The following is a 15,113-nucleotide window of genomic DNA, read 5'->3' as shown; positions in this document are numbered from 1 at the left end:
ACCTTGAAGAGATTCCTAACTAAATGGGGGGGAAATGTGTCTTCAGTTTTCATATCTGTGTGGAAGAGCCTTTTCAAATTCTGCAGTTACCCTATAGCGTGGCCCACCAACAGTTAAGGAATGTGGGCGTTCTAGAATTATTTTTTCTAATTGTTTGCATTGTGGTATAACTTTTCTCATTAAATCTGTATGTCTGAATCTCTGTTACTTCTGTGCATCTCTGCAACAAATATCCAGTATGTGTCAAGTTCTAATATTTATTTTTTCCTCTAGTTTATAGTGGAGTGTCATGGCAACACACTACTTCCTCAGTTTTTGGGAATGTACCGGCTTACTGTTGACGGAGTCGAAGTATATATGATTGTTACAAGGAATGTATTCAGCCACCGTTTATCTGTTTATAGAAAATATGATTTAAAGGTGAGCACTGTGCTGCTTCTGTTATGAATATTGCAGTAGCTGCCTTGATAGTCCCCTCCCCGCTAAATGGTACAAAATTCTGTGGGTTCTTAGAGGCTATCAGTAGCAGTACACCAGAAAGTGTCTAGGAAACTCTTTCGTTAAGCTATTATTATTGAAATAGTTTGTGGCTTATCTAACGCCCAAACCTTTTATGGAAGTAAGATAACGTTGAGTTGTATTGTGTGCTGTAAAGGAAGTGGCTTAGCAGAAGTATGCTTGCTAAAAGTGGATAAGTGCTAATGGTTGCAGTGAAAACCATTTGAGGGGTAAAAAAATAAAAAATAGCTGAAGCAGCTCTCATGTCCTTAATGGATTCTGTAGACTGTTACAAATCAGTCTGCATGCGGATTTTTTTTAAAAAAAAATAAATTAATAGAATCATTTTAATGGAGTTAGGAAGAATGTGTTAAAAGTTGAGCTAATATTTGTAGATTCAAAAACCCTAGTAAGCAACTTCTATTTTCTGTTACCATGACCAAATATATTAGGCTGCAGTCCCACTTAGCAAGGGAGTAAGCCCCAATGTACTTAATGGGGTTTCTGAGTAGACAAATATAGGATTGCACTGTTGGTGTGTTTAAAGCTGTCAAACTGGCTCAGATTAGCTTATTCATATCCTGTCGTGTTTCCTTAGCAAGGAACGTGGCGAGCTGAAAAAAAATAAGTTTCAATTGGAAACTGGCCTCTCAGGAAGACTGACTGACCTCCAGTGCACTTTATTTTAACCAGCTGATACATGCCCTTTTAGCAAAAGAAACTGGTGTATACCTTCCCATATGATTTGCACCTTTGCATTTGCTTACAGACTGAAACGTAACTGTAGGGTGGCCTTGAGAGCTCAAAATCCAGAATGCAAACAACCTACATTCTGTTGGCTTAAATAGACATGTTTGCTGGCCAAGCTTATTTTGAATGACAACATAATTCTTTCACCCCCTTTTGGCTGTAGCGTACCCAATGCCTTCTCCCTTACGTTAGTATAAATGGTTTTCTGGAGACAACAAAATTACGGCCTGTCAGTTCTGCTACCTGCCAAGAGTGGCATGCAGCTAACATTAATACTCCCAAACATCAGGCCTCCTCGGTTCCTACAAATTCAATTATATGTACATTGTACACCAATTCAAAAATTTTAAACTTGTCTCACTAGCTGCAAAAGTTGGTGTTTGGCAGGGCTGATATGCTCGTCAATTGACAAGTCCAATCATAGATTCATAAAATTGCAGAGTTGGAAGGGACTTCAAGGGGGTCATCTGTTGCAACCTCCTGCAATGCAGGAATCTCCACTACAGGGTCCATGACAGGTGGCCATCCAAACTCTGCTTAAAAACCTCCAGTGAATGAGAGTCCACAACCTCCCAAGGGAGAACATTCCCCTATCAAACAGCTCAAATCAAAGATGGTCAACCGCCTGTTACCTTTTTTTCATGGTGTCATCTGGCAAGAGTTCTAGGTTGCAATTGGGCGTTCTGTCCTCAAAGCTTCGGTCACTGTATCCCTGTTTTTAAAATTGCAGACATTTCCAGATGGAAACACATCAGGGATAGGGGCCTCTGCTTAACCTACTGCTATGCCAGAATGTTTTAATTGCTTCTGAACGTTGCATATACTGTAATCTGAGTGTGTGTAACTTTGCATCAGGGCTACAGTGAAAAACCTTACTGTGAATCTACTGGAGGAATTATGCATAAAAGAACACCTATGCCCTTCAGTTTTATCCCCAGCAGCAATTTAAATGCAGTATTTCTGTTTCAGGGGTCTACAGTTGCAAGAGAAGCCAGCGACAAGGAAAAGGTATGGCAAAGGTTATGTTTCCTTAAGTTGCCTAACTTCAGCTTTTAAGAAAGGGGGGGAAACAGTGATAATCATGTACCATGATTCTGCCATCACTCTGCCTGTAAATAACAGATGCTGGTTTCAAAATAATTACAAACATTTATTTATACAATAAGAAGCATAGGAAATCAGACAGCATACACACATTCTGAATTTCAAGCATTAAAAAAAACCATACAGTACTATTAAAATACATACAAGTACTGTTGAGTTAAAAGGATCTCAGTAGTTATTTCTAGGCTACTGCTTGGAGAAGCAGATCTGATTGGTTACCAATTTGCTTCTGGGCATAATTCAGAGTTTGGCCTCAAAGAAAAATGGTGGTTGGGTATTTGCATGCCACCCCCCTCTGCCACTGGTGTATTTTCTGCACCAGTGCATAGGTGCTAATGGGGAATTTTATGGCCCGAGTCAGTTGGTGCCCCAAAGTCTGGATTAGGGTTTCTGGCAGTGTGTGTAGACTCACATCACCAGGCTTGAAATGCTCATCTTACCTTGTGCTGCCTTTTTCTCTTCTCCTTTGCCAATGCATCTTCACCTTCCTTTACTGCTTCCTCTGCCTTTGTGTTAAGGACCAATTTACACATATCCCTGTATAGAAGTGTGAAGAAATGAGCGTCTGCTGCCCTCTACCCAGTCACCCTTCCAGAAGTTTTAGCTAAAAATACCTTGCACAAAAATGCTTTGTCTTTGTTACAGTGACCTGGTTCACATAAACATTGGCTACAGCTTGTGGTTCAGTGAGGAGAGCTTCACCACAAAGCCATTTTTGGCTGAAACACTAAGCCAAATCTGGGTTTAGCTCAGCGCAGTATGGGAATAAAAAAAAGGCTTAGGAGGAGCAAAGCAGTGAACCAGGCCACTGAAGCTCCACATTAACTTGTATGTGTGTCTTACATTGGCATACCTAGAGAACAAGTTGGAAAGCATGCCCTTAACTTTTTGAATCACCTTGGGCATAGCACAGCTATTCAATCAAACATGCTTTAGCCAGCTACCTCTTAGGGCAGGGGTCAGCAAACTTCTTCCACGGTCCCTCAGACCTTGTGGGGGGTTGGACCATATTTTGAGAGAGAAAAAGAATGAATTTCTATGCCCCACAAATAACCCAAAGATGCATTTTAAATAAAAGGACGCATTCTACTCATGTAAAAACATGCTGATTCCCAAACCGCCCGCAGGCCAGATTTAGAAGGCGACTGGGCCGGATCCAGCCTCCAGGCCTTAGTTTGCCTACAAATGTCTTAGGGCAGCAGTTCTCAACCTGTGGGTCCCCAGATGTTGTTGGACTACAACTCCCATCATCCCTGAGCTCTGGCCTTGCTAGCTAGGGGTGATGGGAGTTGTAGTTCAACAACATCTGGGGACCCACAGGTTCTGAGATCAGGGGTGGAAATGTGGCTTCTCCCAGTGCTGTGTGTGGTAGCAGTGGTGAGGAAGCACATGATTCATGACACCTGCTCCTGATCTCCCTTTACCAGGGCGGGATTTAGGTTTGATGAGGCCCTAAGTTACTGAAGGTAATGGGGCTCTTTATATAGCAGGAGGGGCCCATTGCTTACATCATAGGAGCCAACACAACACAAAACACTGTTGCTGTATGTAGGTTTTATTTTATTTGTTTTTTATCTTTTGGAAGTGTACATCCAGGTTGTTTTTTTTCCTTTAAAGAGTGGGGCCCTAAGCTATAGCTTGTTTAGCTTATACGCAAATCCGGCACTACCCTATACCATAGTTAATTGGGGAGCAGAGTATCAGAATTGGGCCCTTTGAATGTGCAGCATTTGTTGGGCGTTTTGATGAGTGCAGCTGAGCCCCGCACCTATTTCTTGTGCTAGACGTCTGACAAAACAGATGTGTGTGCAACGACTCTTGACAAGGTGAAGGCTGATCTTGCAGAGGAGCAACGTGTTTCCTTTTTTACTGTAAATACTCTAAAACGGCTTAACTTAATCAAATCGGTCATAAAAGCAAACAAGGTCTCAATTAAATGGGAAAATACGATGCTCTGTTCCTTACATTTAGAATCATTGCTTGTGTGCACTGGAGCCGTAGCTCATTTGTGCCCCCTTGTGGCTATTCACATTTTGGATAGCTCTGAAATACTCCCCTGTGCTTTTGATCAGGAATTCATTGCTTGTTTCACTGGGCTCATTGTTTTGAAACGGTTTTTATGTGCTAGCTTTCTCTTGTCCGTTTCAGGCCAAAGAACTGCCGACATTCAAAGACAACGACTTCATCAACGATGGCCAGAAGATTTATATTGATGACACAAACAAAAAGATATTCCTTGAAAAGCTTAAAAAGGATGTTGAGGTAAGCGGTCGCTTGCCTGGTCAGCTCTGAAGCTCACCACACTTAGCAAAAGCCATAGTGCCTATTGTAGTCAGACCTCCTAGGCAGATTTACCCCACCAATTCAATATTGCAAAATGCTGCAAATAAATGTTATAGGGACCTGTAAATTATTTGTCCTCCCGGTTGTAACTGGGATTTTGCTGATGTTTTTTCATGAGAGCAATATGTTACGGAGGGCCCCCAGTGCACCTGCCAGTACTTCTCATGGTACCCACAAAAGCTATCAATGAAAATTCCTGATACAGGTGCCTTTCCCCCCCTTGATGGGGTGGCATGCCTGCACCATTTCGTGATTCTGTCTCTTTTTCTGCTCTCTTAGATGTGGCAGCCATTGCACGAAGGCCCCACAGCAGTCATTTTATGGTGTGCCATGACTCTGCAGCACCATTTCATGACTGGTGCTCGTGGCACTTTCTCAAAGTTCAAAATGCATCCACTGGGTCAAAAAGGTTGGAAACCCCTGAAATGAGGAGATAAAGGGGGATTAGAGCCATGGTCTATTTACAGGAGGAATGCTGAGGCTGGGGCAGGCTATTGCTTCCCTCAAGCTGGTGGTGTAAACTAGCATCAGGGGGAAACGCACAAATGTTGCTTTTAATATTCATGGCACTGCATCTTGAACTGTTAAAATGCTCCGTAAACACTTGATGTGCCTCTGAAATATGGGCAAAATTGCATTTTCTGCTATTTTAAGTATGACAGATTCTTGGAAGGTCAGTCATGTAATTGTGTTTGGAGTGGCTTCTATGGCGTTGATTAGAATTCATATTGAAGGATCATTAAATTGTGTATGTAGGCAATTATTGTGTAGTGGTTTGGCATGCCACGGTGATAATGGAAAACTAGAATTGAATCTTGGTTTTATCTTTCACATTCTTATTTTTTGGGGGGAGGGCATGCTAAGAGCAGCAACTATGCTCACAAAAATACTTAAATTTACCCCAATATATTTAGTTGAATGTAATTCAGTTTCAAATCAGTTTTAATCTTTGATTTATGTTTCTAGCAGGGACTCTCTGGATCACGGCTTTGCTTCCTTAGAGTCCAGTTTTTCTGGAAACTCTGCACTCTGCTTCTGAGTTTGCTTGATTATGCAGTATGGCTTTTCAGTTGCATAAAGCTGGGATGGGGCTAAGATGCTCAACAAGCCTTCATGGCAGCCATCTAATGTACCGTATTTTTCGCTCTATAGGACGCACTTTCCCCCTCCAAAAATGAAGGGAAAATGTGTGTGCGTCCCATGGAGCGAATGCAGGCTCCGCCGCGACGCGACGGTCCTGGAAGCCGGAGGAGGAACAGAAGGGTCTCCTTCTTCCTTCTCCAGATTCGCTGAAGGGCACTGCGCCTTCTCCCTGTGAGAGGCGCTGCGCAGAGAGGGAGAAGGCGCAGCGCCCCTTGAGCGACGCGCCTTTCCAGCGAAGCCAGAGGAGGAACAGAAGGGTCTCCTTCTGTTCCCCCTCCCGCTTGGCAGCGACGCGCCTGTTCAGCTTCGCTGAAGGGCGCTGCGCCTTCTCCCTCTCTGCGCAGCACCTTTCCTGTGAAGGAGGGGCGCTGCACAGAGAGAGAGAAGGCACAGTGCCCCTTCAGCGACGCGTCTGTCCTGGCTTCTGCTTTAGCCCTGCGCAGCCTCTTTGGGCAGGGGGAACCTTCATCCCGCTGCCCTGAAGAGGCTTGGCACGGTTACCCCAGAAGCCAGAACAGCCACACTGTATCCCAGAAGCCAGTTCCCTCTTGCTGTTCTGGCTTCTGGGGTTCAGAATAATTTTTTCTTGTTTTCCGCCTCCCAAAACTAGGTGCGCCCTATGGTCCGGTGCGCCCTATGGTGCGAAAAATACGGTATATCAAATTATTGCACTCCTGCAGTCTTGTCTTTAAGACCGATCTTCAGGATCAAACTAGTTGCAACATGGCAAATTGAAAGGGAGGGTTGATTCAAATCAGGACAGTGGCAGGAGCAAAGGGTTAAAAGCCCCTTCTGCATCCCCTCATCTTACCTATTAGTTTTGGGGTTTTTTAAAGTAAATCAAGCAATGCACATGAACACTAATAGGTGTCATCCACACTGACCGGCCAAATCTGTTTTCCTTGCAGCTAGCATTCTTTTATTGAAAGTTGTCATGTAACAAAGCATTTCTTAAAGCAGCATAAATTTGGCTCTTCTGCCTTGCTTCACCAGTTCAATTTTGCCCCCACCCAGTCAATGTTCATGCGCATGGTCCAAGTAGAATGTACTCTTGGAGCAGGATATACAGTGGTACCTTGGGTTAAGTATGTAATTCGTTCCGGAGGTCTGTTCTTAACCTGAAACTGTTCTTAACCTGAAGCACCACTTTAGCTAATGGGGCCTCCTGCTGCTGCCACGCCACCAGAGCATGATTTATGTTCTCATCCTGAAGCAAAGTTCTTAACCCGAGGTACTGTTTCTGGGTTAGCGGAGTCTGTAACCTGAAGTGTCTGTAACCCGAGGTACCACTGCTTTGAATGCATGATCTAGTTGCAGGGTACAGATCATGTGTTCAGAGCCTTAGGCACACTAGGATGCAGTTTTACAGACACCTGTACAGAAGCTGTGGTCACTGTATGGCATTCCTCTCCCTTGTGTACATACGCAAACAGTGGGATCATTGGAGCTGGTGGGAAATGAAGCCATGTGTCTCACCGACATTTAGGTACAAATACATTAGTTCCATACTATTTTGCTTTTAAACAATGGTTAGTGAATTCTGCAAGTGTCAGACATGGTGATTACAAGAAGTTTCCTACTAGATAATATCGAAGTCCTGTCAGCCAGAGCATTCAGTATCCCACAGAGACAAACCAATAGCCTACTGAAAAGCCTACGAAAGGCTTCCCCACTGCTGTGACCCATCATACTGTTTCTGAATAGGGAGGTTCCATTTAGCCATCAACTGATGGATGGATTTTACCTGAGCTAGTGGCCATCCACACACTCATTCTGTCACTAAATTGTGAGTTGTGTGAAGAATTGTTTCCTTTCGTCTATCCGGAATCTGCTGCCGGTCAATTTCATTGGCTGGTTTCCTAGTTCTAGCACTATGTAAGAGGTAGAAAGTTCTCTTAAGCAACGTTCTGCTCAACTTCTCAAAGCAAAAAACAAATCCTCAAATCCAAATTATAGCTAGGGAAACTGTCGTGTTTCTCCTTTCGTGCCATGCATAAAATATACCAGACTTGAAGAATCCCACTTGTTTTCCATTGAAGCTTCCTGTTTTGGCTTTCACTCGAGAAAGCCCGTTGCAGTAGAAAATAACATTTGCTGCCGAAAAGTTACCTTTTCCCACCCCCACCCAACTGGATCTTGGGATTTTCTACCCCTTGGTAACTGACCTTCTTTTATTGTTGCCTTCAAAGTTCCTTGCTCAGTTGAAACTCATGGACTACAGTTTGCTGGTTGGAATTCATGATGTTGAGAGAGCAGAACAGGAGGAGGTTGAATACGAAGAGAACGATGAAGAGGAAGGAGAAAGCGATGGGGCTCATCCTGTTGGAACGCCTCCAGATAGCCCAGGAAATACACTCAACAGCTTGCAGCCTTTAGCTCCAGGAGAATTCGATCCAACCATTGATGTTTATGGAATAAAATGCCATGAAAGTAAGTATATTTAGACATGGGAGATATTTCAATTCTTGCATCAGTCTCCAAGTCTCTAGAAGGAAAGAAAACTCCACCAAGGCCAAAAAGCATGATGCCCAATTATCAATTGCTCATCTATAGTAGGATTTTAAAAACTTTTTGGAGTGGGGTAAGGGATCTTCAATGCATGGCTCTGATTTTAACATGTCATTATTAGGTATTGTCTGAATACAGTAAAAGCAGTTCACTTATAAATGACTACAATACTGCATTAGCCAGCTATATTGCTAAATGCTACAGAAAGATAGAGATTCTGAGCTGATGTCTTGAATAACTCCTTTTTGCTTTCATTTGAAAGTCTACTGACTGCATAGACATTGGACAGTTATTTACAATGGCAAATACACCTTGCTTGACAAAAGAAACAGGTGATTGTTTTGGCATGTTCCAGAGGTTCCCTGTTTAGATTTTTACATTGTGCTGTGGGCAGTGTAACTACCAAAGCTGATACAGAACAACAATTAAAACATTTTAAACAAGTTGAAATCTTACTACACACTTAAAATCCCCATCAAACAACCTGCAGCACTTACTACAAATAAAATTGCAAAGTGTGGGATTCAGCCAGAGGACTGGGTGAAAAGATGAGGTTTTAAGTGGTGGCAAAAACTCATCATGGTACTACATGTTTTTTCTTCTAGTCTAAATAATAATAATAATAATAATAATAATAATAATAATAATAATAAAAATAAAAATAAAATTTATTTATACCACGCCCTCCCCGGCCAGAGCTGGGCTCAGGGTGGCTAACACCAGTAAAATTACAGTAAAAAAATAATAGGAAAAAAAACCCTAATTTAAAATACAGATTAAAATGCAATTTAAAATGCAGCCTTGTTTTAAAAGGAGCCTAAAGATAAAACCATAAGGGGAGGGAAACATAAGGGTCAGACTGAGTCCAAACCAAAGGCCAGGCAGAACAGCTCTGTCTTGCAGGCCCTGCGGAAAGATGTCAAGTCCCACAAGGCCCTAGTCTCTTGTGACAGAGCATTCCACCAAGTCAGGGCCAGTACTGAAAAGGCCCTGGCCCTAGCTGAGACCAATCTAACCACCTTACAACTTGGGACCTCCTAAATGTTGTCATTTGTGGACCTTAAGGTCCTCCGCGGGGCATACCAGGAGAGGCGGTCCTGTAGGTATCTCATTTTAAAAATATTCTTGTAGGTCACTTTGATGACCTCAGGCTATGAAGCGGTTTATAAATGTGTTTTAAAAAATCTTCAAAAGCAAATCTAACATATTTAAGCAAAGTGTTAAGGTCCTTACAAATTCACTCAGTCATCAAAAAACTTGTAAACTGTAAGTTTTGGTGTGGAAGTTTTAATTCTGCAGTCACTTTTAATTGTGCCAGCTTGCAATTGCAGCTAAGTGCACCCACACTTTCCCCTCTCTCTCCACTGATTAGTGTTATCTATCTTTCTTACCCCTTAATCAATTATCAAAGAGTGAAAAGATTTCTAGGACTCACATTCGCCCTTTGACATATGGTTTTTAAGACACTATTAAAGGGGCAAAGGTCTACCACCAGAATAACTTCCAACTTGCTTCCGCAGAGTTGTTTAATCTCTTGGCTACAAAGATGTGCATTATTTTTAGTACTATGAATTATTTTCACAGATGCACCCAGGAAGGAGGTATACTTTATGGCAATCATTGATATTCTTACTCATTACGATGCAAAAAAGAAAGCTGCCCATGCTGCAAAAACCGTCAAACACGGCGTAAGTTTCATTGATGTATATATTCCAACTTAGTTATGTTAACATAAGGGCTGGGCAATACCTGGTTTTCAACTTCGCAATATATCACCAGCTAAACACCGCGATATACTAAGATATCACAATGTCTGAAATAAGGATGTAGCTATGCAAAGGCTGGCTTCACGGTTTTTCCCACATTGTGATTTTTGCATAGCATGCTCTCTCTCTCTCACACACATCATGATTTGTGATATATTGCCAGGTCAAAAATTATAAAACCAATATCATGATATGGACTTCAAAACCAGTTTTGGATCGTATACCAAGATATCGCCCAGCCCTAGTTCAACATTAGAGATCAGCAGCGTTTTTAGACAAGTGGCCACATTTTGAATTTTGAGTTCATGCTAGAGGAGCCAGTCACACCTGTGGTACATCTCAGATAACACGAAAATAGAGATACAGCCGCCCACTGCCACCACTGCCCCTTTGACAGTCTTATGCTTACCATGGGGAGTCAATCATGACTTGCTGGTACTGATTGGCAAGATCACACAATATTGAGTTCACACAAACATACACTGCTGCTCAGGGGCACCACTTTGAAGAAAATATTGGGGAGAGGGCAGACAAGGATGGTGATATGGAAGGGAGGGTGGGAGGAAGAAGGGATGGCAGAAAAGAAACCTGAAAGTAAAAGGCGAAGCTCTGGACAAAGATAACTATGAATCAAGCTGGAAAGAGTCAGAGAGGTAGGAGGGGCTTGGATGACTGAGTAGCACAACTTCAAGAGTCATCACTTGCAAGGCCCTGGCACTCCCCCAGCGTGCTTCATTTTAGGGCAATGTCTGGATTTTTACTTTTGCTGTCCTCCTCCTAAATACCATGGTTACCATAGTGTGTGTTTTGTGACATGGACATCATGAACGCATCTCCTGCCACAACAAGCCAATTGTTCTCTTAAACTGCGTCTTGCTTTTTCAGGCTGGTGCAGAGATTTCAACAGTGAATCCCGAACAGTATTCAAAGCGGTTCTTGGACTTTATTGCCAACATCTTGACGTAACCTAATGTTCCATTGGACAGATACAAGGTCTGGGAACAGCAGCAATGGCTACAAGTGTGTAAGGGATAAAAAGCTTCTTTTAAAAGGAACTCTCAAAGTGCTATCTTGCAGAAGGCAGCCCCCTTGTTTACATCTGCTGGCAAAGATGACTGACTGGGGTGAAATACTCGCTTTAACAGCTGCCTGATTTATGCCCAGCATAGTTCTAGCTATTTCTGATGCGTGTGTGCGTGTGAGTGTGTGCAGAAACAAATATAAATTAACTAATAATAACTAAAATAGATCAGCTTCTTACTCGGTGTGCATTGCAACAACACTCCGTGGATACTAGCTGAGCTGGAATGAATGGTTAGAGGTGGGTGGGGAGGAAGGCATTATATGCATGTTGAGTTCTACAATATTGGTGTCGAAACTAAACTGTGGATCAGTTTACGTTTTGAGCTGAGAGGTGCAAGACAGTATTTGGTGGCGATGATGACTATGACCTTACTGCAAATGTTACACTTTACTACCCTGCATGTTGGCACTCTTTGAAAACAGAAACATCATAAGCTCCTTATGCCGGAAGCTTTCCTGTTGGCACCTTTTTCATTTAATTAAATTGGCCCATTGCAACAGGAAATAAGTCTTCCAGCAATTCAGAAGTCTGGCTCTTGTTTTACCAAAATCTAATGTCATAATCATGCTGTGTGTTCTTTGCCAAGGGTAGACATATTTTGAGGGAGGTGGAGCAGGAACATTAAGACTGTTTAATTGTCATGTTACATGAAGATTTTACACTGTATGTTTATCGTATAGGAGCTGAGTGTACTACAAAGGAAATCAATGATGCTTTTTTTGGAAGAAATTAATCATTTTGGGCAATAATAGCATTTTCCACCACATGAACAAAGGAATAGGAAAGTCTGTTCACCTGTAACTGATCAAAACCGAGACATTTAAATGCTTACATTGTGCTGTTTTTAATATTTTATTAAAATATTCTTTTTTTAAGCCCTAAATTTTACTGTTTACATTAATAGGAAAACAGGGATGCTTTGAGTATGTCACAGTATGTGAATCTGAAGTTTACATGTAAAGTTATTTTGCAGTACAGATGAAGTAATTTCTTGAAGTATAATATGCAGTAATGTACCCAAATGGATATTCAATTCACCTCCATGATAGAAAATATTTTTGCAGTCTATGGTGACAGGTTGTTTTGAGGTTATTTTATATGGCATTTTTATTACCTAATTAGCTCTGTTGCTCCAAACAATGCTGTGTTAACTGATTTGCCTAAAATTATGTTGTCGCCTATAACCTGTTTTGAAAAACCTCAGATCACTTGGGGAGGGGGGGGAAGGTTCCAAACTTTGAGGACGACAGAATTAGATATGCTTAAAACTACTATTCTCTACTTAATACACTGTGCTAAAATTGTGCCTTTAAAAAAATTATATGTTGAAACAGACATTCATGGGCAACTCAAAAAATAAACCACTCTCTCTCTCTCCCACTCTGCAACGTAAAGCTTGTTCCACAAATTCCAGGTTGCCTTTTCCACTTACTTAATGCCAGTTCTGTTAAGCTTGCAGCTGAGCATAAATATGTATAGTTGGCTTCAGAGAACTCTGTTAAACATAAGCTGATCTTGCTCTCATGCAGCCAAAGGCAATATCCTTGTTACACTGTACAATATTTCAACAGGGCTGTGATCATAGAATTAGAAGGGACTGCAAGTCCAACCCCCTGAAATGCAGGAATCTGTTGCCCAACATGGGGTTCAACACCCCCCCAAACCCTGAGATTAAGAGTCTCATTGCTCTACCAACTGAGCTATCCAAGGCTGTGTTACCTTTTTTAAAAATGTATCTAATTTGGTTTTATTTTCCCACCGAAGATAATGAATCTTAAAGAGTGATGGGATTCTCAGTTATTAAAAGCAATCACCTTCCCTCTTGCTTTTGACCGACAACATTCTTGGACGCTTTAAAAGGCCCTGTTGCTATGCGAAAACAGATGGATGTTGAGATTTACACTGACCTTTTAAGACCTTCTATCCACAATAAGTTAACCCAAACTGCTGATCCTTTTTGGCAACTCTCCCTTTGTGTGTGGGGAGAGGTCCATAACTAAGTGTTGGAACACCCACTCTGCCCGCAAAAGGTCTTCAGTCCAATCCCTACCATCTCTGGGAAAGATGTCTGAAACCCTGGAGAGCATCTGCCAGTCCGTGTAGACAGTACTGAGCTAGATGGACCAGTGGCCTGGCTCAATATAAGGCAGCTTCCTATGTTGCATCTCATCAGTGCTGTTGTCTCCTTTCCCTCCTGCTGTTTGGGCATACTTCCCAGCCAAGCTATTAGTGACTGCGAGGCAAAAGGCACAGCCCCACATGGTTTTCTCACCACCTGAGTTCTCCTTCCCCTTTGATATATTTATAATGTTAATGACCAACTCGTTACTGTAGTGGGGTAGGAGAGCTGAAAATAATGCCCATAAGCCTCCTAGAGCAAAATATATACACCAGGAGGCGTAGTTTGATCATAGCAGCTAGAGGGATGTGAAAATTTGTGACCCAGGCTTTTTAGACTCATCTACCCCATGTACTATCTGATACGAAAAGGGGCACATTGGTTGCCAGATGTGACCTATGTTGGCATTATTTTCAGCTATCCTGCCCCACGACACTGTTCCTCAATGCAGATGGCAGTACCCCCTCTTTAAAAGTCAGCTGTTCCAAATCTGGATGGCAAATTTCTTTAGTAACCGTAGTTTGTCCAACATCTTGGAATAGCTGTAGCTTCTGTCTTACTGAGGCTCCAGTTTGGGATAGATTACAAAAACACTTTTCAGGTTGATGCAAGGAATGGTTGTCAAGTCATTGACAAGGGGTAGGTCATGCACTTTCCACACACGTCCTACTACCCTTGAGAGACATTACTTTGAACAAATCTTTTTTGGGGTTTCATTTTCTGTTTCGTGACGTAATAGTCGCTGAAATTCCCAGTCACTGCAAACGTACCCCCCAAATGGACGGCGCACCATTGTAAGTTTATAGAGCTCCACCTAGCTGAAGAGTCTAAGGAAAATGCTTCACCAAATAAATGGCCATCTCTTTTCTCACCTGAATCTCTATTGGTACGATTGGATGTATTATATATACTGTATACTTGGGTGGACTGTCACAACAAATGCTACCACCAGTGACTTTTCAGGATTATAAATAAACTTAACTAATTTCTACTGTGCCGCTAGATGTGTCTCTTCACTTGTTGTGCTATTATACACAATTCTCACCACCCCAACCCTGTGCTAGCAGGTTTCCCAGCAGATCTTCCTTAATGACCTGCATTGCAATTTGCTGCCTTGTATCCTGTGCCTGAGTGTGCAGCTAGGGCAACAGAGGTACCTTACTAGTCCTAACAGCATGTTGCTTTTCTCCCTTTTCTCTCGGGTGCCACAAGCAACACAAGTGTCACTTAGTTGCTTCCAAACATGATAAACATTGTGTAGCATCCTTGTTTGCACGCCACACTAAACCAAACTATGATTTGCCAGGCCTGCGCAAATATGCTGGCATCTGGAGGGGACCTTGCACCCCTTTTGCTGTTTCCCAGTCTGTTTTGCTTGGGGTAACAACTAAAGTAAGATTTGGCTTAGGCCCCATCCTCACTATGCATTTAAATTCTGAGTTTCCTGGGAAGGGGGGATTGACTGTTAAATGACTGAGAACTGCAGCTTGATGAGCGGACCAGGGGGTCTCCTAACAACTCTCTGCACCCACAACAAACTACACTTCCTAGGATTCTTTGGGGGGAGCCACAGCTGTTTAAAGTGGTATCATACTGTCTTAAGGATATCGTAGAGATATCTTAGTTTGTTGTCTGAACCTAGAATCATGGTCAAGATACCGTATTTTTTGCTCTATAAGACTCACTTTTTCCCTCCTAAAAAGTAAGGGGAAATGTGTGTGCGTCTTATGGAGCGAATGCAGGCTGCGCAGCTATCCCAGAAGCCAGAAAGAGCAAGAGGGATTGCTGCTTTCACTGC

At 42.3% G+C, this 15,113-nt stretch overlaps 1 protein-coding gene across 3 annotated transcripts in view; it reads left to right on the top strand.

The window, feature by feature from the left end:
- Positions 1-14,311, top strand: part of PIP4K2A (phosphatidylinositol-5-phosphate 4-kinase type 2 alpha) — a 177,640-nt gene extending 163,329 nt beyond the window's left edge. For all 3 annotated transcript variants that reach the window (XM_083406699.1, XM_083406700.1, XM_083406698.1), the window contains 6 exons: positions 274-420; positions 2,218-2,256; positions 4,501-4,614; positions 8,028-8,268; positions 9,931-10,034; positions 10,998-14,311. In XM_083406699.1, coding sequence (XP_083262825.1) covers positions 274-420; positions 2,218-2,256; positions 4,501-4,614; positions 8,028-8,268; positions 9,931-10,034; positions 10,998-11,078 — 726 coding nt within the window. In that variant the 3' untranslated portion in view covers positions 11,079-14,311. The remainder of the gene's footprint in view (positions 1-273; positions 421-2,217; positions 2,257-4,500; positions 4,615-8,027; positions 8,269-9,930; positions 10,035-10,997) is intronic.
- Positions 14,312-15,113: the final 802 nt, after the last annotated feature.

This window comes from Podarcis tiliguerta, assembly GCF_965153285.1.
Source record: "Podarcis tiliguerta genome assembly, chromosome: 12".
Classification (NCBI taxonomy): domain Eukaryota; kingdom Metazoa; phylum Chordata; class Lepidosauria; order Squamata; family Lacertidae; genus Podarcis; species Podarcis tiliguerta.
The sequence above is the reverse complement of the archived record's forward strand: the minus strand, read 5'-3'. Positions and strand labels throughout refer to the sequence as shown.